Source organism: Anguilla rostrata, chromosome 7 (assembly GCF_018555375.3).
Source record: "Anguilla rostrata isolate EN2019 chromosome 7, ASM1855537v3, whole genome shotgun sequence".
NCBI classification, from domain to species: Eukaryota; Metazoa; Chordata; class Actinopteri; order Anguilliformes; family Anguillidae; genus Anguilla; species Anguilla rostrata.
In genome coordinates, this window is record NC_057939.1 from 48,096,707 (window position 1) to 48,120,932 (window position 24,226).

General features: G+C 43.2%; 1 protein-coding gene across 1 annotated transcript in view; it reads right to left on the reverse strand.

Annotated features, from left to right (window-relative positions):
• LOC135258647 (dedicator of cytokinesis protein 4-like) overlaps positions 1 to 19,231 on the reverse strand; it is a 107,765-nt gene extending 88,534 nt beyond the window's left edge. The window contains exon 1 of the mRNA XM_064342090.1: positions 19,058 to 19,231. Within this exon, the coding sequence (XP_064198160.1) occupies positions 19,058 to 19,094 (37 nt within the window). The 5' untranslated portion in view covers positions 19,095 to 19,231. The remainder of the gene's footprint in view (positions 1 to 19,057) is intronic.
• Positions 19,232 to 24,226: the final 4,995 nt, after the last annotated feature.

Sequence of the window (24,226 nt, forward strand, 5' to 3'; positions counted from 1 at the left end):
CTTTTTTATCCCCCTTTTCTTTTTCTGTTCATCCTTAAATCTGGACCCTTAAATCTGCACTCCTGCAGATTTAAGGGTCCAGCCATACACCTTTCCTGGGCTTTTAGGGTGGGGCTGGAAGAGTCATTGTGCAAGAGGCTGAACACGTTTTCTGTCCTTTCCTAACCTTGAAATGTTCACTTGCATTGCAGCCTGATTCTCAGCTCTCATCCCCGCTGCTCAATGCTAAATGCATTGGGCCTCATTCACGAAACAAAGGTCTGCACATGTGTCATGAATCCCATATTAGTCATTTGTAGGAACATTTTAAGAAGAGAAGTAAGAATTATTTAAGAAATGTTTTATGAATGAGGCTCATTGAATTAATAACTTAAGCATAAATATTGTCAATATTCAGAGTGGAAAACAACTTGCATTTACATTTTGCAAGAACAAGTACAATTTTACACACAGTCCATTCACACAGCTGGACATTTACTGAAGCAATTGAGGGTAAGTAGAGCTTCTCAAGCGTACAGTGGCAGTGCCCCTCCTGGGAACTAAACCTGCAACCCCTGATTTACAAGCCCAGTTCCCTAACCATTCCCCTTTGGCAGCGCACAACCTATAATCACATTTCACCTCCACGGTGTTTGTTTAAAATAACCATTCCCCCCTGATTTCAGCGGTGCCCAAAACACAAGGGGACACATCTGATCCCTTCGGCCTCTCTCCGAGTTTTGTTTGCTTTTCCAGCGCGTCTATCTGACCTCAGATCAGCTAAGCCGCACAAGTTGGCGGCTCTCCCTCCCCAGCTGATCTGGATCAGCTTAACGACCGCCCTCGCCCCCCCCCCCCCTCCCACCACGGGCCGTTCCCACGTGTCCTTCGGCTGGAGATGAAGAGGGCAGCGTGTTCCACGTGTCTTATTCCGAAAAAGAAACTTTCCACCCGGCTGGAGGAACCGGCAACAGCACACCACAGCCCCAGTGGGAAAATATGTTTGGGCTTCTCTTCATAATCCTCGCTCTCTTTCGCTTACAGACTCCTAGGTGCAGTGGGGGTCGGCATGTTCTGAATGCCTCCACCGTCCGGGCTGGTTAAAACGGTATCGCGTTGATGCTACTTCTTGGTGCCATTTTTTTTATTTTCTATTTTGGCTGGATCCATGCGAGAAAGAGGCTTTGAGAGGATTATGAGGAGAGCTTCTGCTAATGTTAAGAAAAATAAATAAAAAACTCTAATCAACAGAATGAATTAACAGGATCTCCTACTGCTGAAGAATTAGATATTTTGATGCCAAAACTTCAATATTCTGAGCCTGCCAGGTAGCTTCAGTTGAAGGATTTCACAGGATACAAATCAAATAAGGAACTCGCTTCTCTTTTATAAAACAAACATACTTTTCATTAGAACAGTAGCATTGTGTAGGGTTTACTGGAAGTGCACTAATGGAACAGGCACTCCTGCTGCTTGTTTTGAAGATTAGCCAATTATATTTTAATAATTGTTTGCGGCAAAATCCTGGGGCATTGTCAGAAACAGCTGCCAGGCACAGCACAAAGCCAAGGCTGGCGCTGAACACTCGCTAATCCGGCAAGAAACACGAAATGGAGGGTACGTTGTCCGGAAACATTTGGAGAGGTGAAAAATTATAAATATATATATGTAATGTGAAAGGAGATACAATACAAAAAGATACAAGAACAATTTTGCATCACACACAAATACACAATGATTAGAGACTGCCCTCGTGCTCAAAACACATTCACTGTCGTCTCTGAAAAAGAAAAGTTTGCACAAGCATTAGACGGAAGAGTGTAAAATTAGACTGAGCTGAGCCAAGATTTCACAACACGCCATCTAGACGCATCGCTGCAGTCTAACTGTAAAAAAAAAAGACTGCCTGCATCAGGCACAGACTGATCCTTAAACTCACACTCGTGCCATTGTTCCACGCATTTCAACACGTAGGTAAAATTTTCTCCCAGCATCGCAATATCAGCCTAACAACGCGCAATGCGGCAACAAATCAAAAACTGCTGGAGAGTTCATTGAGGGAAAAGGAGAGACAGACAGACAAGGAGAATGAGATAACAGGAATGAAAATCATCTCCCTGCCATCCAGCCCCAGTAATATTCTGTGAAGGAGGAATATGTGTCATTTCAAGCGGTACTGCATTAAACTGCAGCCCAACGCACATGAGCCCTATAAAGCCTGCGTAATATGTGCACCCCGCAAAGTCTGTGTGAAATACTAATACACGACTGAATCCGTTCTCCGCCATCACGTGACCAAACACAGCCTGCTTTAAAAATGCTCCGGCACATCTGACGACTGTGCGTCGATTACATCACCGCATGTAATGTTCAACCTATGGACGGGGGGGAGACGGTGTGATACGAGGGAAAGGGGAACTGGTGACACATCCCAGGATGCATCTGGCTACCGGGATGAATTACAGTCTAGTCTGAGTCCAGTTCTCTGTCTGGTCTGTTCAACTGGGTAAAGAGTCACACTGTAGGGAATAAAATAACCCCACCCCCCAACCCCCCGATGATGTCACCCAATAGCCTTGGCAGAAATGGAATACACTGAAATTCACTGAAAGAAATAAATGATCAAGATCAGAAAGGATACTGTAATGCTTGACAATATAAGGATACATATACAAATTACTTCCACTTTCAGATATTGAAATATTGTTAGATAAATACATTGCTGTTGATGGCATTTAATATTATATACTGTGTTAAGTTCAGGCATGCATTATAGTGCAGTGTATTGCATTTCCATAAAAGGTAAGAAGACTGAATTGGATCAGCATTGAAACAAAAGTTTAATTACTAAAAACATTGCTTATGTACAACTGAGAAAAAGTGACCCCTAGGTACTCAATTCCAATTACAACATTATCAATAGCCGCGTTTCCACCAAAATTACCCGGAACTTTCAGTCCCAGGAACTACTTTACCAGGAACTAAAAGGTTCCTTCAGCCAATGGTTGTCTGCGTTTCCACCGGGGTCTAAAGTACCGCGAAGATTAGGCAAATTAGCTCACTGACGTTGTCGTCGGTCCATCTGTCATATGATTTCTTCCGTAACCCCATACTACCACCGAAGTAGCCTACATTATTTTCTAATAACCGGGACAGCCCGGAGGGGTTTATTCCACTTATATACAACGGGTTACCAACAATGACTATATATGGTTACTTTTGTATTTATTGATTTTCATATATCCTCTCAAACACATTCATTAACAGCAGAAAACATGCACACGTTGTAAACAATTTGCTGTTTTATTACTTTCTCGTCGTCAATTCCATATAGGCTAATCGCAAAATGACAAGAATAGAACGAAAACTCGGACTTGCGTGAAAATGTAAATTAGTAGTGGTACAGCCACCGTTTGCTTTCCTTCGAAGTTACTGCTAGCCGAGCAGCGAAGTGTGCCCTCCAGATGCGAACCATGCACCATAAATGAGTCCATAGTCTTCCTGGTCTTTTCGTGGAATTGAAAAATGGCAGTAAAATTGAGTAAAATTACGGCAGTCTGAAAAAGCTAAAGGGAAGATTACTAGAATTAACCTGTTATTTTACCCGGATAAAAAGTGCGGAAGGTGATTTCCAGTTTGCTTGTACTGTATCACCAATGTTAATTATGCAGAACTACCGCATACCTCACATAACTGTATCAAAAGTTTTGAGTCAACAACGGGCTAACAAAGAAAATCCGGAAGAAAATATTCAGCAACCGAATTAATCCGTTTGAATGTTTTGGTAGCCTACGTAATATGCTGTCCCAGCACGAATGCTTAGCATTTTATAAAACGAATACTAAAGCAAGAAAAGAACAGAAGAGCACACGTTATAATTTCAAGACGTTGGCAGGCTATAACCAAAAGTAGGCTACTGCGCCGCATAACATACAAGTTTGATTTGAAGTTATTATGAAAATAAATTGGTTTTCCGCTGCATTTTCAAACATGGCGGGTAATGGCGGAAAATAAATACAACACAAATGCTACGAGTACTCGACCAATCAGAAATGTTCAGCGCTGCAAGCTCCACCCAAAAGGTTCCTGTACTTTCGGAAAGTACTACCCCCCGAGCAGGAACGTTTTGGGGGGTAAAACAAAGCCCCCAGAACTAAATTTAGACCCTAGTTCCTGCGGTGGAAACGCACTGAGTTCCTCAAAAGGTTCCTAGTTCCGGGGTATAGTTCCTGCGGTGGAAACGCGGCTTACAAAACCATTCATGATTAATATCTAAACTGAGAGCAAACTAGCTAATTAGCCAATTTAGCCAAGAACAGAAATATCCACCCCAACTCTAGAGTGAACCATATTAAAAGATTATTATAAATAGATCTTTATGAATTCATCATAAGTTGTCACAATAGCTAGGCTAAATCTTCAAATGTTAAAATGAGTCACAACCTGAATATGTCTGCATGCGAACGAGTGTTTGAGTGTGTCATAAGAAATGAGCATTGCTGTTAGACGGGTTTGGTGCTGCCAATGTGGTCATTGAAGCTCAAGACGTAGGTCATGGTAATAGCTCAAATAGACCACTGTCATATTTGAGCATCAGACGTGTTGTCCACTTTGGCCATACACTGCTGGCTGAAGAGGAAACGTGTACTCATAGAAAGCGTCCGAGCTAATTTAGCAGCAGCTGATTCCGTGACAGCAGTTTCAACAGGACATTGACTTATGGGCAACAGCTGAAAATAATCAATGAAAGCCTTTCCAATTACACTGATATGGAGTATATCACAATTACTGTCAGCAGGAGAGAGGATCACACACACACACACACACACACACACACGCACATAGGATACTGTCATAAGCAGCCTGTTAAAATCTGTTCTGTTTTCATAAAACAGTGTCAAATCATCTTTAAAATGGAAAAACTCTTATTAGCATGAAACTTTGGATGTAATTTTTTTTTTTTTGTGGAAAACATCTAACTCCCAAATTAATCATATATCTGACTGTGTATAGGGAGAATAAATGTGCCAACCGAAAATTCTTTGCAATTTAAGACATTCATGCCACATTATCTCTCTAGTAACCCTCAACACACCATCAAGAACGCAACTCCATACATTTAGCATCATAATTTTAACCGCTGAATATCAGGAACCCATAATGGGGTGTTCTGCTCAATCAAGGAATTTTGCTGAGGCAATAGTACTGGATAGACATTTACACACATATAGACTAAACAGGCTTCCAGTTTGTTAAAGTCATCGTTTGTTAAATATCCAGTAGTGTGCTGTAACATTTGCACATAGAGAGTCACATTTGCACATAATTTAAATAGGACTGTAATCTATTTAGGTATACAAACACACACACACAAACATGCTCAAGCACACACAATGTGCGCGTGCAGACACACATGAACATACGCAAACACGCACAAACACACACACGCATTAAGTCTCAGTTCCCCATCTTCCCCAAATGAGCAACCCTGTACAGGCTGAACTGTGCAAACAGCCTGCAGCAAGGCATTCACAAGCCTCTTCATCCCCACATCCACACAAAGAGAGACCGGCTTCAGCCATTTTCAGCTCAACTGCCCTTCACCCGGCTCTAAACTCGCGCTCCTGGGGAGAGGAAGCAGAATAAAGGGCATTCGGTGAACAACCCTAAAGGGGTTAAAGATTCCTGGTTAATGAGGAAATATCGGCTTGCCCTGCGGCGAATAAAAGCTCCCTGTGGCGCACGATGCACAGGGAAGGGCGAGCAATTCCCTTCTTTCTGCAGCTGAAGCCAAGACAGCGCTCCGAGCAAGGCAAGTCGTACCTCTCGAATCACTTCTGTGCCACCTGCAACCAAACACCAGTAGCGCCGTAGCTGAAGAGTGTGTTATTCATATGTGCTCAGCTGTGAGCTAGAGCCCGTTTTACACCTCACAGGCCACACAGTACTACAGGAGAGCCAGTGTCTATTTTACACTTGACAGGTCGACCAGTACTACAGGAGAGCCAATTACTATTTTACACCCTACAGGCCACACACAGTATTACAAGATAGCCATATATGGTTTTTCACATTAAGACCAGAGACTCATGTCCCCTACAGGGGACATTAATGAATGTCCAGGTCTTAGGAGGATAAAGCACATTACAGTAAATGAAAGCACTAGAGGTGAGTACAGGACACTTATTCTTCGCGGCACACACAGCTATTTCTGATGTAATGCGGTAATATCATCCCTCAATTGGCATTAAAGGTGTCTAATTAAGGTTAATTAACAGCTCGTAACATTTCTGGGGTTGAAAATGTGATTCCAGCATATGTAGAGGGACACTCAAGATGGAGTTTAAAACCCCCCTGGACAGCTGTCATTCACACATCACAGGATGACATATGAATAAAATAGTTCCCCATTGTGCTGGAGGCCATTAAGTCACATACAGTAGTGCCCCGTACTGCAAATCATCGGAAGTGGCTCGGTCAAAGATGCAGAGATAATGACAGCACAAGCTGCCTTGGATATGCCAGCCAATCATTTTTTTAGCGTTTTCGCAGAAACCAGAATACATCACTCGGAAGCTTTTGGCATGTGTGTACAACACAGGTATTTGCACAGTACTCAGCAGCAGCAGACAGCAGATAAAATGGCACTCCTTGTGAAAACTGTGAAGCAAGACACCGCCCACCTTTTCTCCCAATTTTGAATGCCCAATCACGCTCACGCTACAACGCTCATCACAACCTCAACCGTCAATTCGGGAGGGCTAAAGACAAGCGTGCACACTCCCCCCGAAGCGGGTGAAGCGGCCGCCGCTTTCAGACGCACCGCGGATTGCAAGCCGGACTTGCACGGACATGAGTCAGAGGAAGACGTTTCACGCAGGGGGGTCTTGACTGAGCAGCGGTCGCCCTCGGTGCACGGTGAGACGATCGTCATCTTCGCCGGCTGAAACCCTTCCCCCCCCAGGCGAAGTTAGAGCCAGTTATACATCGTTCCGTGCGGTGACCAACAACAACCACCGCTGGCAGAGTCCGGATTCGATATCAGACTATGGGGCCCATCCATGCACCGAAACACTACCTTAAGAGCACAAGCAACCCAGCGGCCCCCGAAAAAGAGAGATTCTTGATATCATGGTTTGGCCTTGTTTTTATTTAAGAGGAAGAAATGATATAACATTTTTTTAAAACTACAATAGCCAAAAAACAACAGCTGTAAAAAAAAACTAGCAGGAGGAAAAACAAATGTGTAAAATGCTGTGATGATGTACGGAGGAATATTCTACTGCCTGTTTCCATCCACCTCTTGGCTGAATGAATGCTGGGATGAAAAGGAAATCCAAATTCCAGTAAATGATGAAGGAGAAGCCACCTCCCTTGGTAAATACAATGCAGTGCTCTTTGGAGAGCTTTTCAGTACCTCAAGAAGCTTTGACGAGGCTGCTTCCGTCTTTGAGATTTAGATGCCAACGCTACGCTAGTTAAACTTTACAAAAAGAAAAAAAGGTCCGTGTTGATGTGTTAAAATGAAATGCAGACAGTTGTCAAGAGACACAGCCAATTCAAATTTAAAATTGTTAAAATGCTGCCATACAAACAAAGAGGCAACAGCTTTCAGACAAATGGTTATTCCTCTGCTGTTGTTTTTTAATCTGTTTTGTTTTGCCGTTTTTTTTTTCTGAATTTTTGGCCCAAACCTGTTTACTGATTTAATAACATGCATATGAAATGAGTCTTTAATCATTTTTTAAAAATTTGATTAAAATCCAAGTGCACTAGTGACAACCTCAGCCAGCAGCCAGGAGGGAGAGGGGGGTGGGGGTTAGTTTGAATCTTGGGGTGACAGGATTTTAATTAGTTCAGCACTGAGACACATCTCCCTTCCCAACAACCAGTGATGCAATCACACTGCAACTGTCAATACACTGCTTTCACATTATGTCACTTCCTGTACCTCCCCCCTCAATGAGTTTCTCCATGCCAGTGGTTTGTACTTGTCTGGGATCTGGATTAGCTTCACTTGGCATCAGGAGACTGGATATCGAGGTGGTGAAATCTATGAATACTCCTACATGGCTGGAATGAAGTAGCATTGTGACGACAGCTCTAAGCTTTAGCCTGCTGGTACTCCGGTGGATATATCAATGCTTACATCAAGTGACAATAAACAATGGTCCACAGAGCTGACAGAGTAGGAGCTGAAGCCAAGAAACACCACAGCATCTGGCCAATACAATCAACACTAATAACAAAATCAGTATGCCAATGCCTTGTATAATTACTACAGTCATTCGGTCCATACAAAATTATAATGAGCTGTTAAATTCAAGATAAAACCCATAATGAATTGTTGCACAGCTTGGAGTCCTATTTTTACATGACTATGCAGCCTACACTCCATTACCGGGACTCGCATCATCAAGACGGACAACCACTTTGCAACTATAAATATTCATCGCAGCTACCGGTGGGATAAATATTCACATATTGCAATGGAACAAGAATTTTGAAAAAATCTCAAGTACGCTAAAGGAGCTGTGGCAATATCTCCAGACATTGTTTTCTCTCTCTCCTTCCCTCTAATTGCCTCTCATTTTCTGTCTCTCTTTCGCACTCCATCTCTGTCTCTTCCTCTCTCACTGTCTCATTCTCTTTCTCTCATTCTCTCTCACTGTCTCTCATTCCCTCTCTTGTTCTCACTTACGCTAAATCTGCTACTCTCTGTCTCTCAGTCTTGCGCATTCTCTTTTTCTTTCTCACTCAATGTAACTGTCACTCTTTCACACACTCTCTCTCTCTCTCCCTCTTTCTCTCTCTCTCTCTGTGGAGGAGAACAGCAGAGCTGAGTGTGACTGGGAGACAGGCAGAGTCTAAGGAGGGTGGCGGGTGGGGGGCAGCAAGTGGGGGATCGTGGGGAGACACACAGACCTACCACACAGGGACCATAACCTCCACTTTCAGGGAAGGGATCTCTACCTCTCGGTCAGGCTCACGGCCTGTGTGCGGGGCCATATCACTGCTCCCCCCTCCTCAGCCTGTCATCCATGTTCATACATGGGCAGAGGACCTCCACGATAACCTTCCGCCCAGAGATCTACACCTACACACCCTTGTTCATCACCAGGTCAAAGGGTCCCAAAGCCTTCATGTTTACTGTATGTTTTATACATGCAGGCGTTGAGCAAGGGATTTGGGAGAGGGGAGGAGGATAGAAAGGTAGATAGGTTTATTAATTTATTTATTTTTTACTTTTGTTATACAGCACAAGCTTGCTTTTATCAGTGAGACCTGGAGGTTCCTGCCACATCATCCGAGCTCATTCGCTAACCATGCCCAACATCTAACACAAATACAGTGTGCTCATCTATGAGTAAAATCCACACGATGCGGGATCGCTGAATGTTCAAGGCTAACGCAGATGACATTTTGCGTCTTCAGGACTGGAAGTTGAGGGTATGAAGGCACACTGCATTGTCATGAAGTTACAGCAAGGCAAACAATAAACTTAATTCTGCGTTTTCAAATGAATGGGTATTTGCTGGAGGGCAGGGTAAAATAAGCAATGTAGCAACAAGGGCACTCATAGGTGCATATGGCTCAGGGACATATGACTCATTAAACACAGTGGCGATTGTTCGCCACGACGAAGGTGTTGTGTTGTCGGTGAGTAAGCATCCACCTACAACCCCCGCTAACACGCTCACGGTGTTAGATCACCAAGGCGTCAATGCGTCACATCACCAATGACACACGCTCCTAACCACAGGCTAAGTTCACGGGTTGTTATCGCGTCGTCGCGGGCAACAATAAATCCACATTCACTAAGGGGCATATAATCAAACAATTACACTGCGGTGATACGACCATATCTCACTCGTTCTACTGACAGTCTTGTTTCGACAGGTGAATGGCAAGCTACGTGTTTATGTTAAAATGAAGGAACACAGAACAAGTTAATCACATTCAGGTAAATGACAAATCATAGCAACAATACTCTTAAGTCAGGGGCCTTCAACTGGTTTTAATCCAGGGCCCCCCAAACAGGCTCAAAGGCACTCTGGGGACCCCTATCATAAGTTAAAAAGGGTTGGGTTGTATTTCAAAATAAATAAATAAAAAATCGCGAGGTGGGGGGATGGCTCGGGGAGGTCAAAAGTGCACTGACCACAGACACTCTGCTAAAAACCCAAGCTGTGAACCATAGACACACCAGAACAGACACCTGTGAAGTGGGTGGCGAGCCACCTCGATGAGAGTTGCTAGAATACCTCCCTGCAGCAGCTGCTCGAAACGTGGCAGAAGTGAAAAAGAGCGTCCTTCTCCCACAAAACCACACCGGCGAAAGATCAACTCAATATTTTAAAAAAGACATAAGGGAACGCATAAGCAGGAGCTGACGATGCAGAACGAACTGTGTGTAATGCCAACACACGTAATTCTCCGCCGTGCAGGTTTTTTTTAATTTTATTTTTCAGCATAAGTGGAAGTGAAAGCAGAACCTCAGCGACACTGTTGAGATCATACATTTTATTTCCTGAGTAGTTTTTTTTTTTTTTTTTGCTTGGCCTGCAAAACGCAAGGTGGTCAAGCCCTTATTTTAGAATTCAAACTCCAGACTGTGTGCTACAGTGCTTTCAGCCAGCGATTCAGCACTGGCTGGAATGTCCATCACTTTACAGGAATATCGCATTTTGTGTGTGGCATCTCTGTTATCTAGAGAAGAGGACCATACTTTGGACAGAGCAGTCACCCAGCCTCCCTCCCTCTCTCCCTCTCTGTTTGTCTCTCTCTCTCTCTCTCTCTCTCTCTCTCCTTCTCTCTTTGTCTCACTCTCTCTCATACTCCAGGACGTTCAATGATGCGCCCAGTGCACCTGGGTGGAAGAATGATTCAAGCTGCACAAAGGACAGCGTGGCAGCCTTGCAGCAAGAGTCGCCGTTGCCATGGTTTCACTTACGCAGACCCCCACCGCCCCACCAACCGAACAGCCCCCCCCCACCCCCCAGCTGGGGTCGTCACCTGACACAAAACCGGGGGGTGGGGGGGGTGGGTGCAGTTCTGGGACGGGCTTGGACTCGGGAGTGCGGCCTCGGGCCCGGATCCGTCTGGCAGAGAGCGCCGCGGAACCAGGTGTTCAGTAAAGGAGCGCGAGGGGCGAACAGGCTGCGCTTTTTAGGAAACTCCTCCGGGGTTCGCCGTCACACGACACTCAAAAGGTCAACAACAAAGGAGCCAAAAAAAAAGAGGAAAATGTGGGCCTATCATATTCATATGCCAACCTGCCCACTACCCACAATGCTTGTGCTGTATGTTTCTTCAAAAACAAAAAAAGGCAGTCAATTTATTCCTTTGAAGGTAAAAAAAAATTTTTTTTGGAGGGTATTTACATAGCGCAAAGCCTTGCCAAGATATTACCGAGTGATCGAGGCTCAAGAGAAACACACACTCAGGTAGGCAGTGAAGCTGTGCTGACATTATGTCTCCTTTTGCCAGCACGGTGCAGTTGTTCATAAAATAACCCCACACACATTCAACAAATAGACCTGACCTATGACTCAAAGAGAAAAATATAGACTGCTAAATGTAAAAATTGCACCTTCCTCTTCCTGTGCGTACGTGTTTGTGTGCAAGCCGTTATTTCACATTTCACTACGGTTTTTGTAGACCCACTTGCAATAATCATTAGCATGTTGGGGTGGATGGTTTCGAGTGACATACTTACTTATAACTGGGTAAAGATTGGACAGAGTACAGTAAGGCAGATGCGTGTGAGATTCTGTTCCCTTCCACAGCAGCCAAACTATTTCAAATTGAGGATTCTACTCTGTTTACTGATGCCATCAAATTAATTAATATGGTTGCAACAAAGAGAAGAAGATAATTTTTTTTTGTTGTGTGGATTAGCCATGGATTTTTTTTTTTATGTGAGCGTGTGTGTGTATGTGGGTGTGGACAGTGACATGTAGCCCACATAAAACATGTGAAACACAAAATACCTCTCACCTCCCCCTCTCTGATCCCCAAAGGGCTAGTGAATTCACATGTGGGGGGCTTGAGGAGGAGGAGGAGGAGGAGGAGGGGCAGAAGGAGGAGGGGAAAGGCCTACCATTCACTCCCTCAGCTCCTTCCTCTGCATTATTTCTGAATAATCGCAACAGGGGAGCGGATGAAGAAGCAATCACAAACGAGGAGGCGTTGGAAGCCACGCCCCCCATCTGGTGAGGGGCGATCTCTCTCCCTCTCTCTCTCTCTCTCTCTCCATCTATCTCTCTCTCTCTCCCCCCCTCTCTCTGGGCATGTCACGATGAAGGAATGACCCGAGGGCCTTCAGCCATGCCGAACAATCTGCAAATCCCAGAGGCACAGACCAGGGTGGCATCTGACACGATTAGTTTCCACACCCCAGCCCACACCACCACCACCGCCACCACCTCCCCTGACACCCCCCACCTGATACCCCTCCCCCAGGGAGAGACTGACAGCAGCCACCGAGCCCCGAAATCTGCCCCAAGCGCTGTAAGCACAGACCTTTCACCCGTCCACTCGTTTCCAAGGCAATTAAGCGTCCCGCTAATGAAAATCTCCATTTTTCCATCTAGTCTATGAAGTACAAAAAAAAGGGAAGGCAAAGTTTTGAAAAACGAAGCGAAGTTCGACCCTTTTTTCAGAGGGAGGATTTTAACCTTTCGAGACTCGCCTGACTGTCAGCGCGTAAATAAATCCCTCCTGGCTATAAATACAGCAGAAACGGTACGGGTTCATCTGGGCAGGACGCTGAAACGTCATTGTTTTTTCACTGGTGTTTCCAAACTGCGGCAGGAACGGACTTTCCGTCATTGTCTCTATTTCAGTGCTCCTTCTGCCGGTCTTGTGAGGAGAAGGTCAAAGGTTATTTTTATCCAGAAAGGTTGAGAAAATCTTCATGTGAGCCTCCGCTCATGCGATGACGATGATTTTCGCAACCTTCTTCTCCTTCTCCTTCTACTTCTTCTTCTCCTCCAACTTCCGAACGGACCATGTGTCTGAGAGAGGGGCTAATGTGGCCTCTGCAAATTTCGGGGGCCCTCTGTTATCTTATTACCACCAGGAGGTGCCCCAAGAGGGGAGACGGAACGAGAAGCAGGGGACTCACTTCCACAAAGCGCGTTTTCTTGTGCTGAAGCCAACCGCAAGAGCTCCACCGACAAGAGGACAGTTATCGAGCATGAAGTCGGCACTGGCAGCCTGAATTAAAACGTGTTTCTTTTTTTTATATTAAAAAAGCTTAGCTCTTAAAGCTTGAAGAGCACCTACTGGCTTAGCAGAATGATCAGGATGGAACGCTGGCTGTGGAAACAATTCTGAGCAAATTAAGGTGGGGTGGGGGGTAGAATCTTCACAAAAGCTAACCAAACAGATCTTGAATGCTAGCAGGATTCAATTTTATTAACTGTTGTTAATTAAGCGTTGAAGCACACACTCAGTTTGATGACCGATACACGCTACCTTTAAAGACTGCTGCTACTTTGACGTCAGGTAACAGTGGCCATCTTTAATATTCAGCTATAATTAGCCCTCACACGCCCTTCTGCAGATTATACATAAGTCTTCCTATGGCTACAATCACATGGATATTTGATCCTTTGTATGTTTTGAAAAGAAAATCTGGTTCACTTCCATTGAAAATCGCTCTTGTGAAATGTGATGTAATTTGATCTCAAAGTCTATAAAATCTGTCAAACACAAAAAAAGGCTGAAGTGAAATATCAATCTTCAGCCTCTGCTTCGAGTTAACCTGGGTAATGACAAAAAACCACACACTAATGAGCATTCACACAGTCCCTGCTGGACTCCATTTATATTTCATGAATGATAAAGATTTGTGGGTGTAGGATCCCTACAAGCAGACAGTAAATGTCACATCAGACATAAACACAGGCAATCAAATGTTGTGGTTTCAAAGTTTTTGACTTTTCTTAAATAATCTGATCGGGAAATATGACATTTATACCAACAGGAACTTAAACTTTTTTCAGGGTTGAGGCATTTGTTCATATGAATATTTGCTAACTACATTTCACATCTATTAAGAATCCGAATCCTGATCTAGACTAGATTCTCTAGCAGCAGGCATTTCTCTGTTTTCATCTGAATTGCTGAATTCAAGTGATTTTTTGCCTCCAAGACACCAGATGGTATAAATTTGGTGTCTCTTTGATTGATTTCTGTAGAAACCTGTAGAGAGGGTAACAGCTGTTCAAATTCAAGGTAAAACTCTCCAAACACATTGCATTAATTACCGCTAATCTCCACTCCAAAAAATAATAATGATAATTCACATCATAAATGTGGCTCAGTTATAAGATGATTCAAAATCACGATAATTCAAAATCAGAATAATTTTAAAAGGCATTATCCCTGTCATTTCAGAACCTTTGCTGTTCAAAAATGATGGCTTCAGTTTGACAATTTAGTAGCAATAATCTATAAAATATTCGGTTTTGTATACATAAATCACTTTAAAGTAATTTCTCACATTCAAGGTTTAGCTAAAATAAATTTGTAATAATTGCATAAACACTGCAAATCAACTGATAAAAATAAAAATCAGGCAAGAGTAAGCCTTTGGGTGAAGCATACACCACAAATTCCATCCTTGCACTTACATCCAATTCCTCCTACATTAACAAACACATCACCCCCCATCGACAGAGTTCAATCTCCTCGGTAAAGGCTTCTCTGACCTCCTTGGCAAAAATGACAGGTAATGGCAGCCATTCATCCCTGCCATCATATCCTTTTTCAATAGCAAATAACCACTCCGGTCCACGTTCATCATTTTTAATGTAATGTATTATCTCGGAATTTGTACTGTATGTAGCGTATTGCGTTGTTGTTTGTATTTTTATTTTATTTTTAGCTGAAAACCAATTTCTCCATGAGGGACAATAAAGTTTTCCACTACTATCACGCAGCAGTGAGCAATAAGCCTGCAGTAATTTGAACCTGTGAGTAATTTTGAACCTGAAGGCAGACAACCTGGAGCAACCGTTCAAAACAGCACAGCTGCCCGCGGCAGTGCCGGTGGCTGTTAGCAGGGCCATGGTATCGTGCATAATTGGGGCCGAGCATCACCCATGGAGTTTCAGTCAGCGAGGCTGATGATGTATCACTGCCGTTTGCTTTCGAGCCGCATGTGAAAAGTCCTCCTCCAGCTCATGTCTGTGTGAGCCCGACTTGTCAATCACCGTGTGAAAAAAGCAACGTTCTGTGCTTCGGAGGAGCGCACGTTCGGCCCTCCTCATTCGGCAACAAGGGTTGCAAAGCGTGTTGCGGTGTGAGCCTGATTGGGCATTTTCAATTTGGAGACAAAAGGGGGAAAAACATGAAAAAGGAAATAATAACACGGCTACCTCCTTACAGGTGACCTCAGAGTTTAAACAGTCCTCGCGGTTGTTGACTCAGGAAGTGCCAAAGGGTACCTAGGAGAGCTCAACACTTCCCTCCTCCTCAAGGTGACCGCTTTGAAAGCCTCCACTGAGGGCTTGGTGTGTCCAGGCCACTTTGTCCTGGTGTTCTCACGATACCAAGGTTAGCACTGCGCAACAGAAAAACCCCCTTCGGCCATTGGTCACTGAAGGGTCACAAGAAATGTCAACTCACTGAACCCCCTCCATTCCCTTTCTAATTAAATCAAGCTTATCAGTCCCACTAAGAACAGGATAAAGAGTTACAATCCAATTAACAAGGACACAGTTGCAATTTACAGAATTGAGCGCAAAGGGACAATTAGACATCGCAGCAAACTGATTTAGCATAGACATATTCAGGCTTCAGGAAGGTGAGGAAATCAAAGCTTGCATTTGTTTATTTAGCGAGAGACAAACAAACTAGGTTTGTAATGATAATGATACAGAAATAATGGCGCTGTTTGAGGGTCAAGAGATTTGTTTCTGTTAATAAGCATTACATAGGTATACAGGGTATTGCTTCACAGATTAACCGAGTAACACTGACTTAAACCTCACGGCTTTTCATGTTCAAAACCTGAAGCCCAGCTTTTCATCCCTCATGGTCCTCCTCTAACATGATGACAACTCTCTCGAGACAGATTGTCTTTTCAGCCCAACAGCACGCTACCATTCCTAAACATTCTATAACTTTGAGCAGATCAGAATTCTTCCAATCTAAATATACATCCTTTGTAGCACTGAATCTAACTTTAACTCCCTGCACTTCCTGGTTGGAGAGTTCATCCTTAAAATAACTGTGGGAGCAACGCTCCAGGACCTGCCGAGCTCCTCTTCCACTCAACTCCAAATTCTCATCTTTTCCGACACAGTTTGCATCATAGTCTGGGCACTGAATGTCTTAAGTTCAAATCAAACCTCTGGGCAAGACAGACAAGGACAAACAAAACCCAAAAACAGGGCATCTAAATGCAGTCAATGTGCTAAATATAAGCAGGAAATCATAAATTCATACAGGCCTGAACATAATTATAATATTGTACCAGATGTCTTATAGGGTTTTAACACACAAAGTATAATTTCAAAATGTAGTACAACTCCCTTTGATAAATTGAACGGCATCATCATCTTTTTAAAGAACATATCAGAAGGAAAAGACATATGCTTCTCTAGTCTCAATTTACAATATTCAGACCTGGAGCTCCTTCACACTTTCCTGGGTAGGGGGGCATAATCACTAGTCCGTGAATGAAAACCAGCTCTTTGATAGACAGCTTTCTCCAGGACTCCCCATGGACGGCAGTCATGTTTTATGGACAGGCAGCAGTTTAATTCTGCAGCGTTGGCTTTTGGCGAAGTTGCAGAAATAAAATATATTCGCTTGACACAGCATCTTGGTAGATCAGATACCGCAGAAGCCACGCATCCAACAGACAAGATTTTCAGACAATCCCTGACATGCCGTCCCTTATTACACAATAGTCAAGAAAATGCTAATAGTTTAACACATTAGAATACTGCCACAGTCATGCGAGGAGAATATTAATTCTAAGTGATTGTAATTATAAAAAACAAATTGCAAAATGAGAATAAAAAGGATTTTTTCCCCCTTGAGTGGCTCATCCATAGAAGGGAATTTGCTGTGACTACAGAAGGGGCCATAGAGCTTCACATATGAGATCACACTTCATCATTAGTCAATTAGTCAGCAAGGTACAAAACAACAGCTTCACCCTATTCAGTCTTTAGCAGGTATTGTAAGGTTCAGAATCTCATTTTACAATGAAATACCAGTCTTGAAGCCCACCCACACTTTCTTGGGTAGGGGCAGGGTGGATTTAAAGTAGCTGGAGTTACCGTTATGTTAGTTCATTTCAACGGCATGCCCACAGACTATCAGTCCTCATTGCGAGAGATGCACCCCTACTTTGTTGGGAACTATCTTCTCTGTCGGAACAAATATTAGTCCATGTAATAAGATACATGTAAGTGAAAAATGTGGCAAGACCATTTGAGACTTTGACCTTTGACCTTTTGACCTTGAGGATCAACACTGAGCTTCACTGAGGTCCGTGTGCAAAAAGCCGAGCTGGAGACAGGAAATGGAAAAACCTTAAAAAGCAGCGTCTGTGGCCCCAACCTTTGACCTGGTGACCTGAAAACTGATGAGGTCCTGCAAGACCTGACAGTGATGATGGGGTCCGCCATAAATTTAAGGCAAATGCATATATAATTGGCTGTGTTGCCCACTTGCGTCACTTGCGTGACTAAAACCAATGGAAGACAACCACACAAAAGATACCACATGAAATAACAGCAATTTAAACCTCTTTAATTATGGCATAACAGTCACAAACATTTTCCCTGCTGCCTGCAAGGGAAAACAATGAAACAAAAAGCTTTTCTGAGCATGCCTTGGAGACTGCAGGGAGGAAAAAACGTGTTTCCTAATGATAAAACCTGTCCAACTGGGGTATATTTTCACAATCTGTAGGACGGCTAATCAATGTAATTTATTCAGAATACCAGCTGTGTGACTGCAGCTGACTCTGCAACTATAACTTGGGAGAAAGCGACAGAATCTGAACACTTGGGCACCGGGAGCACAATTAAGACTAGACAATGCTCTGCTCCTTCTGGAGGCATTAGGAAAAAGTGCAGCTTTCAGACAGTGAAGAAATGAAAAGATTCACTTGCTTCCATCCACCCGAACAGCTCATTCTCAGCTTTGTCTTAACACAACATACATTGAGCAGTGCAATGCATTTCTACGAACGAGACTGCGTTTAAAGACTTTACCGTTTTGCAAAAAGTGTAATTAATTTTCCCTTGCTGAATTTCCCATACAGATACTGACACCTTTTTATTCTTAGTTGTTGCTCTTTGTTATCGCCTTTGCATTGTTATCCCGGTCCGCTTTCGTATGTACAATTAGGTTGTATTATTATTATTATTATTATTATTATTATTTCACCAGAGCTGCTCAGTGACACCATTGCAAACATCCGATTGCCAACCACAGGTCAATTTACCAAGAGGATGGACACATTTATTACAGGATTAACAGTAGTCATCCGAGACCTTTTTTCCCATTACACATATAGGTCCTAGGAATTGGCAGGTAGCGGTCGTTAAAATTTAGAAATTACGGTCAAGAGAATAAGAAGTAAAACACAGCTGACGTTTGCATTTGAGAAGGTGCAGAACATCTCTTCTCCTCGTTTAATGGGTTACCAAATAGGTTTACCGTAGACAGCTGTCTATTAGTTTAGTTTCAGGATAGACTGTAAGAATCCCCCACAATAGGCTAAATATTGAAACACCATGCCAAAAACAAAAACATAAAAAAATCAAACTGAAACTGTAAATTGCAATATTGGTTCCATTATCTGTACTTTATTTATAAAACATCATGAAGTGCATGTTTAAATGTACGTAAAAATCCTCAGTTGGGAGCCATTCCATATTTATTGTTCAGACCGCCAAGTAGTAACCTTCATAAAGAATTCCGTTATTATCCGATATTATATTTTGTTGCAATGTAGCGCTGCACACAGTATAGCGCTATTTAATATATCAGTTATCCATTTATTAAAATAGCTTATTAAAAAAAAATCCGCAAATGAACTTACCGACGCCGTATTTTTCGTGTTCTGTAGGTATCCACATAATTATGATTTGCGCATTGAAGAAACATGCAAAAACAGTATCACAACAGAAAAACTGTGTGCGATACAGCGCATTCTACTGACTCCTCAGCGTCCGCCGTGGAGTCATTGTTCTGATTGCAGGAGCTCGAGCGAACTACAATGCATTATCACACACATACAAAATGGCGCTGCATTGTGGGAAGAGTAGTCAAACTTAATGACGTAAACAAACATTGAAAGACTTCGAATCCCATCATCCATTCTTGTCATCTGCTATTCTCATTGGTCTATGCTCAATTAAGTGTATCACGTGAAACAAGATGAAAGCATGGCGGTTTATAATGATTAAAAGAAATGAACAGATTGTGTTCTATTTTTTCTGATATAGTTTTGCAGTGGGGATCTTGTTGTGGGTTGTTTGTTACTGTAGTTGATATTTTTGTTTGTGTTCACCGGTAAAGCCAATGTAGAGATTTCACGGTTGTGCGGAAAGTTATTTAAATACGTTATCTAATAGTAAACGATAACCGAGAAAACTGCTGTAATATCAAAATCTCCGTATAAACAGCTTCCGAGCTAGTTAGTCGTAAGTCGCTTCGTTGGCATAGTGTGAATATCGTGCTTGGCATGGATTTTTGGAGAAAATTTTACTGATAAATTGTAACATGCTTGGAAGACAGACGCATGCATTTAAGCAGGCGTGCTGAAGAAACCTTGCTTATATTTGGTTAGCATTATAAACTAACGGCTATACCCTATTCGCACCCTTTACCCATGTACATCAAAGTAAATACATATTTAACGAAGAAGTCGGCTATATGGGACCAATGCATTTTGCAGCTTATGAAGATTTCAGCGACCGTATCATTAGCCAACTCAAGAATGGCGTACTGCATACTAATTGTGTATTTTTATCGTTTATACATTTTTTAACATATCTTGTTTTGTTGTTTTCGTATTATATTTAATTTTCCATGTTGGGGCTGGGGGAGGTCTTTAAAAGTAGGATAAACTTAGTTAAAAATACTCCTAATGACCATATTTTCCCCAATTGCCTTGTTGGCCACTGGTTGTGTAAAGCAAGCTGTATAATAATATATATAAGCAATACCAGGTCTCCTTTGGTGAGGGCATGCACATATAAAAAGGCTGTGTGTGTAGGCTATGCCAAACCACATTCAGTTAGGGAAAAAAATCTAAATACATTGTAATTATAGTCATTATAGCTGTTCACAACTGCTGGGAATTACTGTTACAGCCGCTGCATATGTGTATACACACACGCTGAGTCATGCATACATTATCCAGTTTTTCTCTCTCTTTTTGTTTATTCACTTTAGCACATGCTTGCCATGAATGTGCTGCATGATGCAACTGCTCTCATTTTATTTATGATTATTATTATATGACCATGTAAAGTGTAGTTGTTTAGGGACACAACAATTACTGGGCTATGCAATTCAAGTGTTTTTATTTTTTTATTTTTTGGAACACTTTGGGGCCACAACAATATGCTGATTTTAGGCCATCAAATCATCCCACACCGGGAAGCGGCATGTGCTACTAACACGACAGCAGACAGGGTGGAACCCTTCCTCCAACAAATTTTAAATCTCACAGAATTACTCGAGGCATTCTAGACCTCCTGTGTTGTCAATTCACCAGGTGACGGGCGAGATTTACAGTGGCGGGTGAACGCTCTCAATTAATATGAAATTCTGGATGGGCCTCGAGACGAAGACCCAGCGGTTGGCAATCAGTGGAGACTAGATTGTGTGTTCTGCAGGGATTTTCCATCTGAAGAGGGCTTATGAGCGGCGGAATGAGAAAACCAGATCCCGCTGGCTCTCCGCGGATCTGCAAGGGACTGACTCAAACCGCCATCTCGCGCGGGAGTTCCCCACTTTGCCCACAAATGTGACTCAAACTTATTGTGCATGAATGGGAATCAATTAGAGAGTTGCTGTAAAGTAAATAACTCTAATGCTTCACATTAACGATAAGTCTTTTCATCACGTGGATGGGGCAACGGCACATTTGCATTGCATTTTTGGCATTCACTAGATGCTATTTTCTTACTTTAAATTTTCAAGCTATTTAAAAATGTGATATGTGCTGTAGCAATTCAGATTGAAGGCTAATTTAAACTATTTTTTCTAGGGTATCTGTGATTGTATATTCTGTGTCCTGTGATGTCACAATGCTCCAGCAATGCAGAGGAAGGAGTAGAATGACAAATTTTTTCAAAGTAAAAGAGCTCAGCACCAACCGGGATTTAGACTAATAAATAGGTTTAACTGAAAGGGGCAAAGCAAAGACTTTGATGTTGTCGCACTCACTAATGCTGTTTGATGTGCCAGGGAGCACGTGGGGGGGGTGGGGGGTGGGGGTTTGAGGAATCGGGAGGGATCGGATTGCGTTCAGCGGGGGTGGCATGTTGTTGTGCCCATGAATCCTGTTCGGTCGGTGTGCTGTTGTTTTTCTCCCCCATGTAAATGAGCGGAAGTCTGATGAAATGGGACAGAAAGGACAGCCGGGCCAGCACAGATGAGAGACGCGTGGTGACAGGTCAGAGACCGTGTAGGTGGAAGGCTGACCCGAAAAAAACCATTGGTAATGGCTTGCCTAAGCATCAGTAATGGGCTGCTTTCAGAAACCCACTTTTGTTTGTTTTGCCTTCTTGCTGGTATCTCTACTGCACCCATTTTGCATGTATAAGCCATCTACAACAGTTCCCTTCATGAAGCACAACCCCATCATTAGCATTCGCAGAAATCACCAGTCTTGATTCAGAGGGACTGTGTTTGTCATCTGCAGTCTGAGAACATTTTTAAATGCATTACACAGACTAAGGCAAAGTGCTATGACCATCAGTTTTAATGGAAGTGTAGAGCAGGCAAGATATTGTGAGCATATTAATGTTGTTTCTGCTCATCTGGTCTATTTGGGTTTCAAGGTTAATAAAGATTTCAGCAGTTTCAGTTAAATCACACTTAACATCTGATAAGGGAATATACATCTTCCTCACGTTCATCCGGTTTACTGTTTTGAAGGTGCTGTGTGAGATGAGACTCCTGTCTAATCACATGGGGAAGTACTGTCTACAAGAGCCGTTATCCATCCTGAAATCCCTGGAGATCAGTGTAGGTGTGTGCTGTTCTCTGAATGCGATCTCCTCTCTCTCCCCCACCCCACACTCTCAAAGAAACAGACAGCCAGAATTTTTTCAGTATGCTTTTAATAAAACCGGACAGGTAAAATTGCAGTCGTGGGGATTTGTGAGTCATTTTTGTCTTTTACACCGTATTTCAGAGAATACAGACGTTACCACGGAGATGGGAGATAAGAGCTGCCATTCCTTACGCTTGCCACGCCCATTCTGATCTATTCCATTTGAAGGATTCTACATCATTGCAAGGAGAAGTAATGTGCCTCGGTCTCATTAACCTCCTACTGTATTTGGCAAAGGGGAGAGGCGGAGCTTTGTACTGTGCCCAATCTCTTTCGCATATGAACTTATTCACTTCTTCTGTCACGAAAATCATTCTCGTTAATCGACAGAGCACATTCACGCATTCCATGTGCCGTTTCGTGATAGTATTTTTCCCCTGCGTCTATCCCTTTTGGTAACTGCGCATTTCATTTGCATGCACCATATGCTAAATGTTCTCTAGTTCAGCAGTTGCTGGCTGTCCGGGCTGTTATAATTGCTGCTACATCCTAACACTTAATATGGAATTAAGTAGTACTCATATTATTTATATTATTTATTTGCCTACAGTGGCTGCGTAGTGTGTAATGTACACACACACAAACACACACACACACAGTAATATTTCCAGCATTGATTGTCAGGTGGGATTGTAGTAGTAGATTCTCTGATTGGCTGCATGTCACGTGATCAAGTGTTTACCACTGTGGACCGGGCACTGCAGTAACAGGCCCTCCTTCTCTGCATCAAACACACCTGGAGGGGGGTGGGGGGGGGTGATCCTGAGTGGGATTCTGGGTGGGGAAGATGGGAAAAAACAGCCTCTCTGCACAGGCGCACGGTCAGACAGGCACATGAAGAATAAATGAGCGCACATGGATATCGGAGGCCCCCGTCTCCCAAACGCAGCCAGAAGTTCCCCCATAGCTTGGTGCTGCATTCAGGAATCCCATCAGATCCCTGAATAGACTGCTTATTCATAGCCTTCGTGTCATCGGCCTTGCTGGCCGTCACTGGGGCTGTGTCACCTCGTCGCCCGTAAAAGTGTCGGACTATTTTCCCCATGTGGCGGAAGAGATTTTTGCTGCAATAGATACATGGAGCAGCTAAGAACAGAAGAGGAGACCTTTTTGATTGTAAACACAGGAGCGAAGCAAAGAAAGAAATCCTGCATAGCATGCCTTTCACAGTATGTGAATGAGAACAGATGACTCCCTGCCCGTAATAATTTATTCATGAACCAGGTGAACTGATGTAAGTCTTGGTATTCCTTTAAAAAATTCACCAGGCCTTTTTGAAAAAGCATGGAAAATGCCAATGTTTTCCACCTTGATGAATTCCAAGCCTTGAAAATGTACTTCACTGTCCTAATTTTCCTTTCACTGTTGGTCTGTCTGTCCATTTGCCTCCCCCCTCACCCCCCTCTCTCTCTCAAACTTGAAGGCAGGATGTGAGCCGCCACCGATATTCTCTTATTAAGATAAAGCAGAACAAGAAGTTCCAGCGAAGTCCAGTAATAATTAACCAGGCCCTCTGGTTTCAGTTTAGCTTTTTCCTCCCCAAAGCTTGTGCATTGATTGGGGCCTGACAGCCCATTTTAAACTGTGCTCGCAACTGATTTGCCGTATAATCGTCACCCTCCACTGCCTCAGACTGCAGGCCTGCAGCACATCCCCTCAGCCTATGACAGGTCATTCCACCTCAGAGAACTGAAATCTGTGATCCCCCTGGGCCCCCCTCCCCTAGTCATGGTGGGACACAAAAGGGCCATGTCCCTGCCAAGAGGGAGGAGTGTGGTTCGAATGTTCAGCAGACCGTTGTCTACAAACCAAACAGCACGCACTTTGCGTTAGTTACCGTTTTATCAGTTTCTCTGTGTCTCTGTGTAGTGTGGAAACGCCATTAACGTCGGGACATTGCTGTGGAAATGAATCTCATGA